This window comes from Sphaeramia orbicularis, chromosome 21 (genome assembly GCF_902148855.1).
Source record: "Sphaeramia orbicularis chromosome 21, fSphaOr1.1, whole genome shotgun sequence".
Lineage (NCBI taxonomy): Eukaryota > Metazoa > Chordata > Actinopteri > Kurtiformes > Apogonidae > Sphaeramia > Sphaeramia orbicularis.
This window is the reverse complement of record NC_043977.1, coordinates 25003777-25023669: the sequence shown is the minus strand read 5'-3', so window position 1 is coordinate 25023669 and position 19893 is coordinate 25003777. Positions and strand designations below refer to the sequence as shown.

The following is a 19893-nucleotide window of genomic DNA, read 5'->3' as shown; positions in this document are numbered from 1 at the left end:
GGTACAATGCCGCTAGTCTATATAATCAACAGATTGAATAAATGTTCAAATATTTACCTCCGCCAAGGAGGTTATGTTTTTGCCAGGGTTTGTTTGTTTGTCTGTCTGTTTGTTTGTCTGTCCGTTAGTGTGCAACATAACTCAAAAAGTTATGGACAGATTTGGATGAAATTTTCAGGGTTTGTTGGAAATGGGATAAGGAAGAAATGATTAAATTTTGGTGGTGATCGGGGGTGGGGGGGCCCACGGGGGGGGCCACTGATCGTTAGTGTGCAACATAACTCAAAAAGTTATGGACAGATTTGGATGAAATTTTCAGGGTTTGTTGGAAATGGGATGAGGAAGAAATGATTAAATTTTGGTGGTGATCAGGGGTGGGGGGGCCCACTGATCAGCCTTGGCGGAGGTCTGCGCTCTCCGAGTGCTTCTTGTTTAGATATCATTTTTAGCGTCAAATTCGAGCTATGGCTATGGTGTAAAAAGTACAAAAGTAGCTAAAAAATGAGCCAACTTGATAAATGATGTGCTCAAATTTACTTTTTCATGCTGACAAGTTTCTAGTAGTAAAGACATCTATAATTTTGTGGCATGGAAAAGTGAAGTGTAGACCATATGAAGGGTTTATTATTCAAGTAGACTGTTACAGAACATGATCTTTGGGGAATAAACACATTCTGTCAGGCCTGAAAACAGGACAGTACTTATAATCAGTGTTGGATTACTTCTTATTATTTCAATCTGTCTAATTATCCCTTGATTATGAGCAGCCACCCCCTACCGTGAAAAAGCTGCAAAACACTTACGCGCACACAACTAATAAGCAAATTGTGATGTTTTCGTATGTGGCGACTCACGTCCCGATTGCCCCGAGCTGGATCTTGTTATAGATATGTGTACTTCCCACTAAGCTACAAGTGGGTTATGCCATGTCCTTGTACTCAGCAGTAATTGCTTTGGTATTTTTAGTGTGCAGGAGTCTGGGTAATTAAAACAAATAAGGAAGATCAGGGTGACAGAGATCTCCTGTGGCTCCTTGGTCTAGAGTGGAGAGGTTTAGTAAGGTCATACACTGCAATGCTTTCAATTAGACATTTCTATACTAATGAGGGTTTATTCATGAGATGCATAGTATAACAGTTACGGAAAAAATGCTTCCAAACTTGTCTTCAGATGTTAACACAAAAGGTCCCAGTTAAATAAAATTAAATATGCTGGCAAAAATGTGTTTATTTATACACTGTAGATTTGAATATTATAAAAATTTGTACATTATTGTCACAAAAATAACTACTATTTGCAACGTATTGTCACTTTTGCAATAAATACACGCTTATTTTCTGATGATTAGACTTAAAAATACCTTAATGATTTTATGTCACATTATTAAAAGTGTCTCTGTTGTCTTAAGCCCCCAAGTGTCTGGAAATAGACAAGTATAAATCTTTCTGTGTAGCAACTCAACAACAACTCACATGTCCCTAAACTCAGCAGTCCTCCTCTCTATGACGACAGTCCGTGGAGAGGATAGGGTAAGGGGAAAGGGGAGGGGGGGAGGGCTGCTCAGGTTTGCTCAGTAAGCACAGGACGACCTTCCCTGGGGTGGTCAACTGTAGCTCTGCTGGAAACATCTTGAGTGTCTGTGATAAACAGATGTGGGCGGTGGCGAGGTGGGTCAAGACGGCCGCTGGGCGGTTCCCAGCATGTGCAGACACAACAGGTTCAGCACCACCAGGCCCAACACCAACCCAATGAGAACCTTCTGCACCCACAGACATGTGTTCAGCTTCTGCTCCATCCGTGAGGTGCTGGCCATGACTCGCATAAGCTGGAGGAAAAGAAAAAAATCAGTCAGTCCAACTTAAAAAAAAAAAAAGAAAAATCAAGATACTAAAAGCCATGGAAACAAGACTGGATAGCAAATTGAAACCAAAATAATCACTAATAAATAGAGGAGTAATAGCTGAAATGTCAATTTATCAATAACTGTTCAACAGACACTTAATGAATTGAAATTTTTTGCAGCTTTTCATGGAAAGATAGCAAAAACAAAAAATAAAAAATCGAAAGCTCAACTTTCTAACATTTTCATTTACATAACTGCCGGTTGAACAAAATAAAACATTTAAATATGTCAACCTGTGCTCTGGTGGCAGACACTAGTGTTTTGTAAATGAATATTTTATAGGCACTGACTAATGTAAGACTACAGCAGAACACTAAGACCATTTAGTGCTATTTATCTAAGAGGATTTCAATATACAGACTACCACTAGGTAACACTACATTAAAACACATTTTATACTTACTGAGGAATAAGTAAGTAAGTTATCATCGAATGCCTGGGTGAATAATTTTAAAATATACAGAGAAATGACAAATTAACATGGCTCATTTCAACGTTACAGTCCTTCATCATTTAAGCCTTGCTGAAACATTAAAGACAGTCAGAATAAAGTAAATATTAATATTGTAAAACTTAGCCACAGACAGTAAACACATATATAATGCAACAGAATATCAAAAAACAAAATGAAGGGACCAAGAAAACTGTGAGGCCTCTTTCAGACCAGGACTTACTGCTGTGCTTAATTCCTGTTGCCCGCTGGTTACTGTCTCAACTGGGCTGTCTCTGAGAGGACTCACTGCTGCTTTAATGCTCTCCAAAACATGACAGCGCAACCTATGGAGAGAACACCATTTAATATGTCACAAGAAAGCCCTGTAACTGTAATGAGGACTGTGTCACATCAGACCAAGTTTAAGTCTGTTTATATTTACAATCATAGCCGTGCAAGGATTGTTTACCTGTGTTCCATGACCTTGTTTTTTGGCACTTCTTTCCAGAATTGTGCGAGTTCTTGTGATCCGGCATTGTCCATCTCAGCAGCCATAACCAGGAATCTATCCTGAGGAGAAGCCTGTGAACCTGCACAAAAAAAAAAAAAATTCAACCAAGAATTACAATCCTACTATATAATGCACATTCTGTGTTCGTCCGATCGATGTTGCAGCACAAGAGGGTGTTTGTACGGATTTTCCTCAGCCTTCACAGACCCGATCGCCGCCAAACTCACCAAATGAATAGAAACATTATCTGACTCTCTACTAGGCACAATTTTATGTCCGTATTTAAATGTTGTGAGGTATGCTGGACGATTTTAGCCTCTCTCTACTTTGAATTCTTCATCCCTGCCGCCATACTCCATTTCTGGAAGTGGTTATGCTGCCGTTCATGAAATTTCTACTGGTAGCAGACGATGCTACAATGTGAAGGCCGCAGTTCACTACCGCTGTATGAATTTAATCATGCTTGACAGGCCAAACAAATACATGCTCTGCCCTTTATGCTTCACATGTTGGCTCAAATTATTACCTGCACAATGCACGATTAAATGGTAGTTTACAAATGGATAGTGGTGGCAGACAAGTTCTACTTATCATGCTATCGTACAATGGCACCACGGGTACAATGCTGCGAGTTAGAAGAAAAACGTTGCTGTTCATGGATCTCAAACAGACAGATAAAGGTTTCTAGTGAATATGAGACAAAATAAATCAGTAACAAAACTTAGGTAGTTTACTTACTTGGCTTAGAAATAAAGGGTCTATGTGAAAAAATACACAGCTACACATGAAAGTAGTGAGGAAAAAAAAAACAGCACAGCATAAAAGCTAAAGAAAAAAAAAAAAAAAGAAGCCTTAAAATAGGTAGCACTGATTTTACTGAGCAACCAGCAGTACAGCATAACCTGGTGCTGACACTTCAGTGCTTTAAGGCCATAAAATGTTTTGACTCACACAGCACTGTCAGTTGTTTAATGGTTTGTTTTTTTTTTTTTTTTTTTTTTTTTTTGGAGATGCCTCTTTTATCACTCTTGAAATATGTATGTCAGGCAAATAAAATGGCTACTGGCACTTTAGGAAGGTAAGAGACAAGACTGTGGGATTATTCTGTAGTTCAGCATTTTAAAACATCCGCTGTGAGTGGAATAGCGTGCAGAGCTTAAGTGCTGTACCTCCATGTAAGGACACTACTATGTCTATTGATGCGCCTGGTTCACAGCAGCTGCTACTGGGCTTCACTCTGTACTTGTCAGGTGCTGTGGTCCGGACCTGCGGAGACAAACGAGGCCCTCAATCTCAATTTTATTAATAATATCCATTGCACCAATATAAAGAAATCAATCTCATGTCATGTCTACCAATAAGCACACATATCCTTTGAGCAGCTTGTGACTCACCTTGAAGGCCACTTGATTTTTGGTCACATTGCTCAGGATAATGAGGCTTTTCTTCTCAGTTTCTCCAGAACCAAAACTAAGCTCCTCTGCAGGACTGGAGAGAGTAAGACAACAACATTCACACATGTTGAGTAAGAGGAATACCATTACAAAGCTGTTAGTAGAAATCAGAGAGAAAACAGAATTATTTTGGAGCGTGCAGTGCCAATCTGGGTGCTACTTTATCTCCATTATTAATACTGATGAGGCTGCTGTGACTCGTGCCTTATTAAGTGTTATTATCCTCTGACTGGTGGCTTTTCTGCTTCACATCACCTTAATAATCTACATCAGACAGCAAGTCTAAAGTAGGTTGCGATGCTATTAATATCAGACTACAAGGTCTGTCAGCCCAAACCCAAAAATCCATTTGAATTACCATAATATTTATATTTTTCGCTCTCACTGAGCCTGCGAGACAGGGACAGAATGTGGGAATATAATCACACCTAGCAAGGTATTGCCAACAACTTGGTTCTAACTTTATCAACAAGAAACATACTTAAACTTAAAGTGTGAATGTGGATATTAGACAGTGGAAAGATGATCTGTAAATCTGTAAAAATAAAATCGATACTTTTACACATTTGTTAGCACAGGAAGCTTTGTGGAATCAAAAATATATTTATGAAGCTAAAATTAACAAAATGTATGTACTTAAAGGAGCTATATGAAGCATTTCTACTTTCAAATATTAAAAATGACCTAAAATTACCATTAGAGTGTTTTAGATTAAAGAGCTCTGAAGTTATGCCAAAGATGTAATGTATTGGATTGAAGTGACCTGAATGTATTCATACCAACATTCCAACAGACTGATGTGACCAGTAGGGTAGTAGTGAGTCACTCTGCTGGTCTACAGGGCCATGGAGACTTTGACCAAGGTGTCAGACAACAGTTGCTTTTCCACTGGACATATGCGCAAAACTTTACTAAATGTTAAAAAACAGATATATTCATTATTATTATATATTACCCCTCTATCCTGTACTAAATTAAAAAAAATATTCGGTTTCCTGGTGTGTCTACTCATACCACACCATGTTTCTTTTAAAACTCTTCTTTTTTGCTTGTTGTAACTTCCATCAACATCAGTTTTTTTTTTTTTTAATTCCAGTGACTCCAGCTGCAGAAAAAGGTGTTTCCATTGCAGTCTTGCGTGATATACCAATTGTGCTACGCCAAAAAAAAAAAACACCTCTTGCCAGCTCAAAAAGTTTAAATCGAAAACGAGAGTTTTGGCGAAATTGTCGTTTTTCCATTAGGTACATTTTTACGTGCAAGTTACATTTGCGCAATTTGGTCTTGTCTAGTGACAAGATGGGATGAGAACTGCTAAGAAACAATACTTAGAGTCAAAGTGATAGAAGCTAGAAGCACAGTTTTATTTTCACCATTGTACACAGCTCTTAATAAAAAGAATGGGGTTTGATGCTGAAATCACAGCGTTCCTTCTACACATGTTTGAGTATGAGGCTTATGAAGGTGTAAAGTTATCATGTGATCATATTATCTTAGCTAAGTTGGCTGTTTGTTGATCCATAGTTCAGACTAAACCAGGGGTGGGCAATCCTGATCCTCAAGGGCCGATATCCTGCATGTTTTAGATGTTTCCCTCTTCCAGCACACCTGAAGGTCATTATCAGGCTTCTGCAGAGCTTGATGATAGGCTTATCATGTGAACCAGCTGTGTTGGAAGAGGGAAACATCTAAAACATGCAGGATTCCAGCCCTCGAGAACCAGGATTGCCCACCCCTGGACTAAACTGTGACAGTTCTGATCTTTAGTGTATTGACAATACAAATTATACAGAAACCGGAGGTAATATGGGGTTTTACAGTGGCTGTTTTCTATCTAAAAGTATAGCTAAGCTAACAGAACTACAATGTAAACTATCAGCTGACACAGCATGAAAAGATTATAAGGCACAGTGTTATTTTGACCCACAGTCAAAATACCATAATACATGATACCATAATACAGATGTGTGCAAACAATGAACTTTCTTTATTCAGTGAGTGAGAGTGTGTGAATACAATGATTCATTGGTGGTGCTGAAAGCCAAAAGTGTGTTCTGGTACATGAGTTCACCCTGCTGTTGAGAGTTTAGAATATCAATACTCCATGTAACCCCTTTCAAACACTGTTTATTCATGCTGGAGGACACATATTACAGTACTTTATGCTGCCAACTGGTGACCCAATAAAAACAAGCTCATGACCCATTTTCCACTAGAAGGGCATTTGAAGAGCGTCGACCTGTGGCAAGGCCAATTGTCCACTCTTCTACCCAAAGCACATTATGAAACCATAAACAAAAAAAAGACAAAAAAAAACAACAAATTGTGCCCTTTGGTTTTCTCCTTTTTGCTAGCTGGTGTTACTGGTTAGTTTAAGTCACTATTACTGTTTACCAGCTTTCTAATGTTAAAGGCAGAGAAAAAAAAAACATTTTTATGGATCTGTTACAAAATTCTGTGTTTTTTTTCCTTTGCTAGTGCATTCTGCAAAGTTTCATGAAACTTATGAGTGAAATTGTTTTTGTAGTCCTACTGACAGACAGAGGCAAAAGGTGAGGCAGGTGAGGGTGATCACGAGAAAAGAAGAGAAATTAAAGCAGCAATTGAAGTAAGAGCCATAATTCTTCACAACGATAACTAATCATGTTTGTTTTGGTACGCATGTACACACACACACACATTTGTTATCAACTATAACCACTGTGATATATAATGAATATGGTTATGTAAGAGGCTTAGAGCTAATGTTCCTGTGTGAGACAGATTCTTTTGAAAAGCTACATTTCTTCAAACAGTGACATGTTACTTCTTTTTTTGTCCTATATGGAGCTTAGAGGCCTTCAATTGGGTTTTACAGCTACATCTGGGCTCCTTCACAGGCAGAATGAGGAACTATAGTGTTATTTTTAGGTTAAAACAAGACCAGCATCTCAACACTCATCAAAAGTGTAACATTTGGAGCCCAAACAAGTCTGTGGCCTAAAATCTCAGGATGGGGCATTTTGTTTTACTGACACTCAATGGGATACTCTAACCAGGGTTGCAACACTCTAACTTGGCTATAAATAGTTTTGTGATTTGATGAATTCAGTGTCAGCGAACTTTTAAAGCACTAAAGACTTAAACTCTGCTAAGAAGAAACTTGCAAATGGATTAGAATATGTGCTGAGTATGTGCAAAGCTTCTCATTGATGCAGCTTGGCAGACTTTCATGGACTAAAACTGCAAAGAACAAAGATAATTTCCTTTTTTTCATGTCCTTGTGTGTTCTTTTCCCCACTAAAACAGCTGTAGAGCCTGGAATTTGCTAGAGCTCAGAGTGAGTCTCCAGGCTCTGGAAAACCAAGATCAAAGCCCCCCCACTCTCTGTTAAAGCCCCCAGTCTTGCATTAAGGCTAACACAGTTCAGAAACGTAATTGCGTTTAAGGCTCGTTTAAATCTGTTTATCACTATAACTCACAGCCCAGAGCTGTGAAAATCCTTACATCAAAGCTGTTAGTCTGTAAAAACACAACTCGACGGACATTATTCATGAAAATGAGCAGTAATATCACACAGAATATGGATGCCCTCCTAAGTATTTATTTGAAACTATGTCAATCAGTGTGACTGTTGCAGTCCTCCGCTCTGTTTCGGAAGTACAATTAAATGAACGCTCATCTGAAACATGTGACCCATCTGACGACACGTGAAAGAGGTGACGGGTGCCTCGTTATATAGATGAATTGATTATTAGTCAGTGTCTCTCTCACGGATTACTGTAGCACTGTTAATAATTAACACCAACAACTCCTTTCTACTCAGTAAACAATTGATTGGGTTGCATGTTTAATTCCTATCCATGTGTGATCGATCCATTGAGCCGCAACCGCACAAACACATCAATAACGCCTAAAGGCTTTGAACCAATATATGGGGAGATTACTGTGGATACGTATGAGGCAATTAAAATTTTCCAAATTACTGCACCTCAGATACACACACATTCTAAATTTATACATAATCAGAGAGAGAAAAGTGTGAGAGTTACAATCAGAGTTGGTCAGTACTTTTGCTAAAAGGGCAGAATTGTTGGGAGAGGATCATCTTGTGCATCCATTCCCAAAGACTGGGCTGTGACCCACAGATGGACCATAAGACAGTTGATTTGGGTCACCCAATACATTCACAGACTGTGCAATAGCTGCACTTAAAGACAGGTCGGCTCCCTCTGATAACAGGTGTAAGAATTCCAAATATTTTGAGCAAGATGCATTATTGTTCAGTTCAGTTTGCTTTGTTTGTGCAAATCACAGGAAAACTGACCACTTGATTCACAACTGTGTCCACACAGCTGTCTGATTACAGACTGCAATCTCAGGCTCTACTTAAAAAGGGGGTGGATAGGATAGGATGGAGGAGGAATCACTGCCCATAGGGTTGGTATCAATGAGCTGAAGGCAATGTCTTAAAGAGATTGACACCACGGCAGCTATTATGACACACAGTAAGTTGACAACAACCGACAATATATAGGACATTATCATTTTCCATTTTATGTGCTGTATTAAAAAAATATGAGTAGCTCTTTCTACATATTTACTATTTATGTCCTAAAATTAACCAGTCAAGGACCAGCCCCTTTAGAAATTTCACTTGAAAGAGTAATAATGTATGCTACAGGCTTGTTTGTTTGTTTGTTGTTTGAGTGAAAATGCATATATGATATCCAAGCTGAGTGCTTCATTTAGCAGATGTGAAAATAAACCACAACTACTAAAAAAATGTCCCAAAATTTCTCATTCATGCTGTATATTTGTACTGTCATGATAGTTATACATGTATCTTCCATTTGTTTTTTACTGATGAGGGGTACTCTCTCAGGATTTACTGTGCTGGAATAATTCTGCCACTGGTTGACTATTCCAGATGGCATTCCCTTTGCTTCTGCTATCTCACTATGTGAAAACTCAACAACTACATCTGAGCTGCAACCACACACTGAAAATGACAAGTCTGACAAAGGCACACCTCTTTTTACGCAGGGATTTAGTCATTTTAATACCAGGGCTCGCTTCCCCCGGTGCAAATGCATGGCCAAAAATAACTGAGACTAACCCCTGGGACTGTTTTGCAAAGACACTGTCACTGCATCCTGTACTTAGCACCACTCAGAACGAACGTGATTAGTCTAAAGAAATACAGATCATTTTTTTTCCCCCATTCCAGAACGATAGTCAATGAAGCCAGATCTTTACCAAGCACTGACGTAATACTGAGTGTGAAGACTATAAAGGCTAAATGAGGGGGAAAAATGAGAACCTGTTAACTCTACCTGAATACATTTATTTTGTCTAAATAATTCATTTAAAAAATTGATTTTCAAAATTCTGTTGAAATTTGCTCAAGATAATTAAAAGGTGATGCAAAAATGACAGTTGCATGTTGTAGCAGTGGTTGCTGGTTGTAGCACATCCTGAAGGAGTAGCTGTGCTTCTCCATTGCCCATATCATGATCTCTGCTGCATATATTTCTTCCTCTTTTTATGGTTTTAATTTATTTAATTCATTTTTTTTTTTAATTTAAGAGTTGGCCCATGGGCTTGAGTTGAGAGGGGGAGTGGGTGTGGGCTGAATTTGAAGTTCTATTGCTGTTATTAATGCTGTGAACTGTATATGAAAAATGTCAATAAATAAATTGAATGTTTGCATGATCTATAAATAAAGCCTATTGTGAACTGGTTTATAATGGTTTGTTATATTTAAAAAGTAGATCAATAGAAAAACAGTTTGGTGATCGATGAGGTGATCAGTTGGAACCCCCATGACAACCTGTCTGGGCCATAAAACCAGCAATCCTTCAGTAAACAGTCAATGTTTCTACCTTCGAGCCATCTGGTCTCTAATAAACAAATAAGTGCAAACTGCTGTAACTGTCAACTGTGAGTGGAAAAACAGGTGTGGCAGGAACAGGGTGGGTACCTAACATCAAGGAGAGCGCCTTTGAATGTGGTCACTGGCTTCCTGGCCCCTTTGGTCCTGGTACTCGTGTCTCCTTTATCACTGTCCTCTGACCTCAAACTGTCTTCCAGGAAATTCACCTGAAATGACAAAGACAGTTTAATTACACAAGAGACTCACTATACTGATAACCCTTATCTGCTGTCTTCTCTAAAAATGCAATGTGTGACCTCTGCCCTTCATACGGAGAAAGCTATCAGTTAATGAAGCCCCCGACAGTATTTCTAATGACACATAAATACCTCCTGTGGATATAATGACGTTATGTCATCAGAATCTTACTTTAAGATTTTTTTTTTTTTTTTACCCTTTTTCTGACAAATCCCAATGACAGGACAGCCCTGACCCTTTGTCCTAGTGGTTTCCCATGGCAACACACACACAAGCACCATGGTTGTTTGATATTGCAGATGTAAAATAATCCGACCATGTGATTACTAAAAAAAACAATGTTCAAGTTGAGGAAGTTCAACTGTTACTTAAGTCATTATGCACGGTTACTTTCATTTCAACAAAATGCCTATCAACTTGGACCCAAATCCTCCTCAGACACACCACAAGACTATTAAAACAGCTGACAGAGTAGATATTGTGAAATGTTTGCAGAAATGCTTGCACATTGCAGGTGAATTGGGGAAATACTGCACGTGGGCAGTGGGATTCTTTCCGGTGTGTTTGTGGCAGCACATATTGTATAAAGCAGATGGGAGAGTGAGAACATCAGGGGCAGAGGAGAGGGAAGTGGTAAAGGTGAACACACTCTGTATGTGATGGGAACATTTGTGACTCAGAGGGGACGTGTGTCATTTGCTGTGATAAGCAACAAAACATGTCATCTTAATTTTATGGCTGACTGTCAAGCAACTGCCACAATGAAGACGTCAAGAGATAATCAGCTGCTGATGAAATGTCTCCATTTATTAATCATTTTAAAGAGCAAGCTGAACACATTAGGTTATAATGCTGAAAGAAATTGAGGTAAAAAAACATAGTCAAATTTGAAATAGTGGAGTGTTTCATTACAGATGTGAAATTAAAATTACAGTCTTGTGGTTAGAAGTTCATTGGTAGTGCACTACAGGACGACGGCTTTTCCAAATCCATTAATCATGAAATATTAACAGAGAACAAAACAAATGTTAAATTAAGTAATTCATTAAAAACACTTAGATTATCAGAAACAACTTGACCATAATAAAAGACATGTAAAATTTAACACATTTAAAAGTCAAATACAATGCAGTGTAAGATATGAAATGCAAAAACAAATTACAAAAAAAAAAAAACAAATCACTGGATATTTGACATCGTTCCAAACTGTGATTAGTGAAATGCAAAAGGTGGAGTGTCTATTGATAATACAGTACATATTAAAAGGCACAGGATAAGATGGTCTACATGATTAGCACTCTCCAGAGTCACAGACCTGGTGAAAGATAGTGTTAAATGACAAGGCATAGATGGCATTAGTTAATCATTTGCCAGAAGTAGGCAAGATTTAGTGCTGAAAGTTAATATAGTGATCTACTGTAATCAAACAGTAATAAGGCAATAATCTGAGGTTAGGATATACAAACAGTCTAAATGTCATAAGGCACGCTGGTGACTTTGCTGCCTATTGTCTTCATTGAAATAAGTGTTTCGCTCAATTCAGTGCTTACATGGTTAAAGTAAAAAGTACGCTACCACTCACTTAGCCTACGTTACAGGAGTCCTTCAAAACTAAATAGTTTTTTGCTTTTTTTTTTTTGACAGTGCTTTACAGTTTAGAGGGTTAAGTTGAAATGTATGGTCCAGGACGGGTTAAGGGATGAACATGTCCAGAGGAGGTGATCATCAGTTGACTGTCAAGCAGGTGCACTCACAATCAATGCAGCCACGTGAGTACACCTGCCTTTCCAGCCTGTAGAAATCTTCTAGACAGTGAGCTCCTTGTGTGGGTGTGATCCTACAGTCTTACCACCTCCAGCCCTTGTTTGAAAACAAAGAGAAAGTCAATTAGCTTTCTGAAGCTGGCGAGTTATCAGGGCACTGCTGGAATCCACAAGAATTTAGATTGGGATGGGTGATGGTGGTGGTAAGCGCCGTCTCTTGTTTATTTAAACAAGATGGATCAGAGGTAGAGAGCTGAGCCTTGTGGAATGCATTCAGACGGGCTTTAAGTGCCAACAGGCTGGTGTAACGTATTGGTTTAGTCACAACAAAAAAATAACAAAACGGCTCCCAGTAATGAGCTGTGCTCCCTTCCCCTATGTTTGTTAGATGCTGTCGATTTGATCGTGGCCAACATTCGCTGGTGAAGTAACTTCCTCAGACGAGAAAGGGATTGATGTGCAGGTGGTCTTTATCATGAATTACTGTAGGAGGCGACGCTGAAGTGATGGATAAACAACAAGCTTCTGAACAAATTACTTGAACTGTCTAGACGAGGATATTTTACAAACTATCTGTATCAGTAAAAGCTGGTCCCAGTAGTGACCGATACCTAAAGTGGAAACACTGACTTTAAGAGAAAAATAATATCTCAGAAGATTTTAAGTATTCCCAGAGTTAGTCTGATGCTCAGTTCCACATTTAACACATAATGGCCTTCATTATGATGCTGACTTAGTCAGATTTATTGCTTTGACTTAGTTGTTCAGTTCAACAGTCATCTTGCGTTTAATGAAAGGACAGATGCAGTAGGCATTTTAAGTGTCAACAGTTTTAGAGGGACAAGGTTATATTATAAACTAATCACTGATATGAGGCTTTAAAAATCCACTATCGGTCAAACTACTGTAAACATGCAGCAGTGACAGTTGTATCACAAATGCACCAGAACTATTCTCATATCTTAAACACTTATTTGATTTCCTCTGTGTCTTTGTTGGGTGACTCTTAACTCTATCTTTCCCACAGTACATTACATGAATGACACACTTAAATTTCCACTCCAGAATGTAACCCACCCCGTTTACACTGTTCAAGTAGAGCCATCTGTCTTTACACGCCACAGTAAGAAAATCATCAACACACTTCAAAGTTGCTTCTGTAGATTACTGTTGAGGCTAACAATTGCCCGATTTGCATATCTCTGTTTCGTAAATCTAAATCTGTTGTGCATGACTAATATGCATTCATTAACAAAAGGAGCACTGTTTGTTTGTTGGGGCTTAGGAGGCTCATGGGAGTAGCTTTGGGTGATGCAGCACTGTTCGTTCTTCCCCACAGATACAGTTAGTGTCCTTTACGTAGCAGGCGACAAAAAGCCCCTCAACAGGATTTGTTTAAAATACAGCTACTCTAAAGAACGGTAGAGTTACGTCCAATTGTCCTAACATCCACTGTAGATAAACACATCCAAGTCTGCTCCTCACAGATAGTGGCAGCATTACTATAAAATATGCAAACAATAGCTGTAACACTAAATTACAACTAATTCAACATAATTCAACACATGTGGTTGAAAATGGCATGCACCAGCACAATGTGAAGTTCAACTTTCTTCAGATCTTCACAAGTATTTCCACCCAGCAGTCATCTCCTGAGATGACCCTTTAATACTCTATATCTATTTTCATTCAGGCTTTCTCTGCATGCTGCTGGCAAGAAAAGAAGCTAAATAGATTATGAGGCAAGAGCGGGACTGTACTGTAGAGCGCAAGCAGAATCTGTGACATAAGCTACACTCTCGACTTCAACCAGGACGCGATTCAGTGACACCAGAGTGAGCGGGAGGTTGACAGTGGCTGCGCACACATTTTCAAGCTGATGCCAGTGGGGTGTTTTCACTTGTGTGGCTACACTGGGGTTATGTGCTGCTGTTTTGGGTGGAAAAGGAATCCAGCTACTGCGGAGGAAAGCTTAACTAACAGACCTGACATCCTCTGCGGACCATAAGAGATGCTGTGAACAGAGACACAGAGTGAAATCCATGATGCATGCATGAGCTTTGCTGGAAGGATTTAATTGCAGCCAATATAAGACATGAGAAGTCACCTTCAGAGAGACAATGAGAGCTTAACGTCTACCAAATCAGGGCAAAACTTGCCACTTAATTCACAGCTGTCTCCACACAGCCGTCTGATTACAAGCTGTAATCTCAGGCTCAACTTAACAAGTGAGTGAAATAGGACAGAGAAGAGTCTTTGACCATAGGGAGGGTAATATAACAAGGAGTGGAATCTAATAACTGTAAGAAAAAGACACCGTGACTGCTCTTATTATACAATGTTGAACGCAACAGAACCACAGCAATAAAAAGGACATTATTTGTATGTGTGTGTGTATGTGTTCTTCCACGCTGTCATATCAGTGAAAGCAAACAAACCTGTCAAGAACAGTCCAGCAATTCCGTGATAAAATGGTCTCTATGCATGATGTAATGAGACAGTTCTTTGAAAAATTTTTGAAAATCTGACATGAAATGGAAAAATTTATATTTAAGTCGAATATCTCATTAAACAACTGCAAAAATAAGAAGCATTACCTGTTAAAAAAGCAAACAAACAAAAAAAAGCCCTCTAAAAATATACCTAATATATGTATATATATATATATATATATATATAGAGGTATATATACCTAATGTATCTAAATATTCTGCTGTCTGGAACACTCCATAAGATGGTGGAGGTGCAGCGGGTGACATCTTGATTGACATGGGCTATGTGTATTAGCAAACTATCCCAGCTAGGCAGATAACCTTAAATATAGTCTAATAACACACTAATACATCAGTTACACCTAACATATAGCTTAAGGTAATATTAAAAATGATGATAGATAGTGAGCAGCTTGTAACTAATGATAGCTACTTATTTTGGATAAGACAACAGATTTATTATGATTGTTTATGAAATGAATTACATTATAAACCTTCCATCTAACCAATCCCTATATTTGAAACTTTATACAAACTTCAATCTTCCCAGTTTAGATTTAAACTTAATTTCTAATACTTTAGGAAATATGTTTACTATTATGTATCTAAGACTTAATTAATACATTATTAATTCATTCATTAAACTACACATGAACTTGAAAGAAAAAATTACCTTTTTAGGCTTTACAGCAACCTCAGAGTTGAAGCTGGACTCAAGAGTATCTTTGCTCTCTAATTCACCGTCTTTACTCTCTGTTTCCTCTTCGCTAACAATAGGGCCGTTGTCGCAGATGGGCGTTTGGAAGTCGTCATCAGGAAGAGGAGGGTAGCTATATTTGAAGGGGTCCTGGAATTAAGCCAGACAAGTTAGGTCAGGATATGGGTAGCTGAACAACATGGTATGTTTAGTATACTGGGAGCTTTGATATGTACAAAAGCTGCAGTTGTGTGCTGATAAACATTCAAATTGAAATTCATCATTTGCTGAAGTGATCAAGTTTGATTTCATTATCTCTTTGACATTTTTGTCCCGAGAATCTGATGTGTGATTCTTGTATGGTAAATTATGAATATCTGATACACATAAAGACATGATGCCATACCGTTCCACCCATGTGAGGTGGCAGATACTCCAGGTCTATGAATGTCTGGACCTCAGATCTGGAAGCAAACTTTAGCTTGCTAATTGCCTCAGGACCCAACCATGACTTCACTATCTTCCATGCAGCTGAAATAAAAACAAACCACCTTATCAATATGCAACATGAAACTGTTCCCAAGATAAGGTCAGTTATGGATATAAAGTAAAAGAGTTTGAGGGTCAGTCTTACCATTCATAATCCAAGGCATATCCACAATGATCATTTTGGCTGAAACGATAAGAAAACACAATTTGGCATTTTGATCTATATGTAGAGCAGTTTTAGTATATTCCTAATTACTCAACATGAGCTTTATGGTGCACTGTGGTACAGAGATAGATAATACAAAATCATCATTATTATTACTATATAAAATAACTTATGTTACTTACATAAAAACTTTGGATAGTATACTTTGAAGCAATTAATGATGTACTTCACAAAGTCCATGTCCTGCAACACAAGGTTGAAAAAGCAAAGATTTAAAGAGGAGAACCGTGCAGAAGTCTTAAACTATGAAAATAAATGCTTTTATGGAATTTTGAAAAGGCTGAATAAGTAGAGTGTTTGTTAACCGCCTCTAGATCTGAAGTGACCCACTTAACAGAAAATGAACATTTATTAAAAGCAACTCTAAATGATCCCCGGCATAATCCCTCTCAAATACCACAGCCGAGAAAAAACACTTCAGTGTATCTTTTTCTTATATTACACCAAACACCAAAAAGGAGTTAACACATAATTCATAACAATATAACTTTACCTAAAAGTCTATGCTTTCATTAACATTAGAAAATGTGATCATGGCTGCCAGATTAAATGCATACTTTAGATCTCATCAAACTCCACGCATCTAGGTGTTAAGTTTCTTGACTCATTTTAAATATCCTTTTTTGGTCAATATGATAAATGTGCATGTCATGGTTTCATGTTAATTACAGCCATCAGACAACCAGCAGATATGTCAATGGATAGAGCCTCTCTACCCTGGCTTAGCTCCATAATTGGCTAGAAACCTCATTGCTATGCAGGAGACTCTCTCCCAAGCTTTAATGAGATCATACTGACTAGCCCTGCTCCAGCTCGTACTGTGGTTCAACAAGCCTCAATGAGGCTGCTTTCCAAACTGATGTTCCAATCAAAGAATTTCACATTTGAGCTTCATTACTAATTACTCTTTTTTGCCTGGTTTGTGTTCTTTTTTCAAAGTATTTCACTCAGCCAATGAAATGCACTCGCTCAGAGAAAGCTCTATCAGGAAGCTAACACCGGTGGCACTGTGAGTCTATGGATTAGAGAGACAGTCCACTCGAGTTGACCAAGGAGATTTAAAGGTTACTTTAATCTCCAAAGTGTAAAACTATTGAAGAATATCAGTCCCTGAAAAACCACAGCTCAAACAGCTAAATCTTGAGGATACTCAACAGCATTTCAATGACAATCGTATAAAAAAAAAGAATGGTTTGTTTTTCTGAAGTATTTTATTCACAGAGAACTAAATATTAATGACAAAAAGCAGAGCCTCATTAAAATTTAGTTAAGAGACATAAATGAAACAGGCATGTAAATAATTAAGTAAAATGAAAAATAAAAAAAACACCATTATGGACTTACTATATTGCCGAGGCCAGACTCTGTCATGTCAAACACAACAGTGAGAGGCATCCCAGGTTCTTTCTTCGCATACCTCTCCAGCCAGAAGGCAACATATTTCTTCTTGTCTAAGATTGTTTTTGCGTCTTTGACATGCAGCTTCACTTTGAACCAGACTGAACACAGTAAACAGTGTAAAAAATTGTGTTAAAGTATTGGTAGTTTTGTACTGCGTAAACATTCAGTGGCATTTATGTACATTTACTGATTTATTCTCTGACAGCAACTAAGTCATTAATGTGTAACAAGAGAGTTTAATTAAACCTTTAACAATATTTGTACATACAGAGCTTATTGCCTTCTTTGTCATATCCGTGGAGGTAGACAGCACCAGTCTCGAACATCCATTTGGGAATGCTGCTTTCAGTGAGATCTAAAACACACAGGCAGACACAACATTACACTGCTGAACGTTATTCTCTGTCATTATAGCAGAGCTCTATAGAATATGACATTGCAAACAAATGAATAAAATTGCCTGTAAGGTTTCTATGCACTTAAATGAAAACTGAACTCCTTTATGTGACTGTTTGAACATACATAAATATACATGAAATACGTTTTAGAAGTCTGTGTTATGTCTGATGAAAACATACCGGTAAAAATAATTCAAATTAAGCAAGTGAAACAGTATTAAATGTATATTGCATAATATCTGTTGTACTTTTTGAGGGTATTTTTTTGGAGAACTCTCTCTCATATGGCAGTATAAATAGTAGTACTGAATGCCTTTAGCAACACAATTTCCCCATAGTGGTTCAACTTGAAACACTGCTGACAGGAAATAATACACTTCCCACCATTTCTCTTACGGCAACACATGACCTAAGTTGATCCTTCAAGTGTGGTATACTAATGACTTGCATGAATCTAATTTTCTAAACACAACTATTTAACAAATTAAATTTGCTGGATTAAAGAAACAACAACTAGCAGAGAAATTCCACAGAAAAACAGATACAGTGGGGATTGTTCTCAGGGTTAGTGAGTGCATGGAGATATGAGTGTTTTAACATACAATGCAACTCTGTCTGGATTCATCCCAGCGCAGCACAAAGACATCCACTGAGCTGTGGTGAGTGTTTGCAAACATCTAAATATAGCAATGTCATCATTGTAAATAAGGCGATCAGTGTCAATATTTGGAGACATTTCTACTTTTACTTAAATATTGCCGACCTGCCAAATTAGTGCTTTATTGTTTTTAATATTTTTTTTCTGTGTTGAAACAGTTTTTTAAAGTCATATATAGCTGTACTTCTTATGTCATATTATTATTTTTTTTATATATATTATGTTGTGTAGCAACAAAAAGTATGTTTTGCAACTGGGTTGAAATCAAGGAATATTCATCTGTAATTTGGGGTATCTGGGGTCAGAATTAAACTGTTAATCCCTATTTTAGTCATGTGAAATTCAGCATATAATAAAAACTACCCATAATGACTTCTTACCATTCAGACCAAACTCCTTTCTCCACTGAAAACTATCATCAATCATTTTCAAGGCATCGTCAACAACATAAAGTCTCCATGTCAGGTAGCCCTCCACCAGGGCATCATCTTTCTGAAGTCTTTCCACATCTCTGGGATCATATTTATCTGTTGAGTCTGTAAACATGAACACAAAGGCTCAATCACATGACACCACATTGAAAAACAAAGTCATGAGAAACATTTAAGGTCAACTGTTGCCTGGGCTAATTTCTTAATTGTGACAGATAAAGGTAGTATACAACACGTATTAGTTTAATATAAATGTAACTTAAAGTCTATGTATTCAGGTTGCTTTAATCTGACACAAAGCATGTGGCAACAGAAAGCAAGGTTAGCTAGTTCTCTCTAGAGCTTATCTATCCTCTAAGCACTCAGGTGGTGATGTAAACATGATGAAAAGTAACAATAAGAACACTGTTAATTTACAGTATGTTCAATTTATATCACTGCTAACAGCTAAGCATACAAATCAAGGCGACTAAGTGGCCCATAAACGAGTTACTGTCATCTTATCCACAATAAATGTTTACCTTGAAGGAACTCATTCTTGAATCTCTGTCTCGTCTCCTCAATTTTCTTCTCAATGTCCTGTCAAGACAGTGTTTTTCTGGTTACACACGTATTAGTTTGCCAAGAATTATACGCGGAAATGAGTCCAAGAACGTGTGTCCTAACGGGATTTAACAGTACCTGCTCTCCTTCGTGTTGATCAACTTCAGCCATATTCAGCTGTCCCCGGGTTTCCTTCTCTGTGGCAGTTCCTTGAGCTAACAGTTAGCCAGCTAACCTAGAGAGATGAATCAGTGCGAAGAGTGAAACTGACAGAGTAGCGCCGCCATTTTGGTTCCACACATGGCCACTCCTCTTCATTGTGTTGTTTACAGAAACCAACGGAAAATGTAAGACGTATTGTATTTAAGATAACAAGATAGTC

The 19893-nt window shown here is 37.9% G+C and overlaps 1 protein-coding gene across 2 annotated transcripts; it reads right to left on the bottom strand.

Annotated features, from left to right (window-relative positions):
• Window positions 1–599: 599 nt before the first annotated feature.
• Window positions 600–19812, bottom strand: mospd2 (motile sperm domain containing 2). 2 transcript variants are annotated; one of them, XM_030124826.1, is made up of 16 exons: window positions 19650–19812; window positions 19490–19547; window positions 18918–19073; window positions 17750–17836; window positions 17425–17579; window positions 16203–16263; window positions 16000–16038; window positions 15772–15896; window positions 15342–15515; window positions 10264–10382; window positions 4242–4335; window positions 4017–4113; window positions 2806–2926; window positions 2578–2680; window positions 2307–2339; window positions 600–1825 (listed from the first exon to the last, which is right to left on the bottom strand). In XM_030124826.1, the coding sequence occupies exons 1-16, from the start codon at window positions 19680–19682 to the stop codon at window positions 1673–1675; spliced, it is 1608 nt and encodes a 535-aa protein (XP_029980686.1). In that variant the 5' UTR covers window positions 19683–19812; the 3' UTR covers window positions 600–1672. The 2 variants fall into 2 exon arrangements, with proteins under 2 accessions (XP_029980686.1, XP_029980687.1); XM_030124827.1 differs by lacking the exon at window positions 2307–2339.
• Between the last annotated feature and the right edge of the window lie 81 nt (window positions 19813–19893).

Coding starts and splice junctions, on each gene's coding strand:
- mospd2 (XM_030124826.1), bottom strand. CDS start 19,682: ATGGCTGAAGTTGATCAACACGAAGGAGAGCAG. Junction 10,383..15,341: donor TTGCTGTAAAGCCTAAAAAG/GTAATTTTTTCT, acceptor TTGTCATTTCAG/GTGAATTTCCTGGAAGACAG. Junction 2,681..2,805: donor AACAAGGTCATGGAACACAG/GTAAACAATCCT, acceptor TTCTCTCCATAG/GTTGCGCTGTCATGTTTTGG.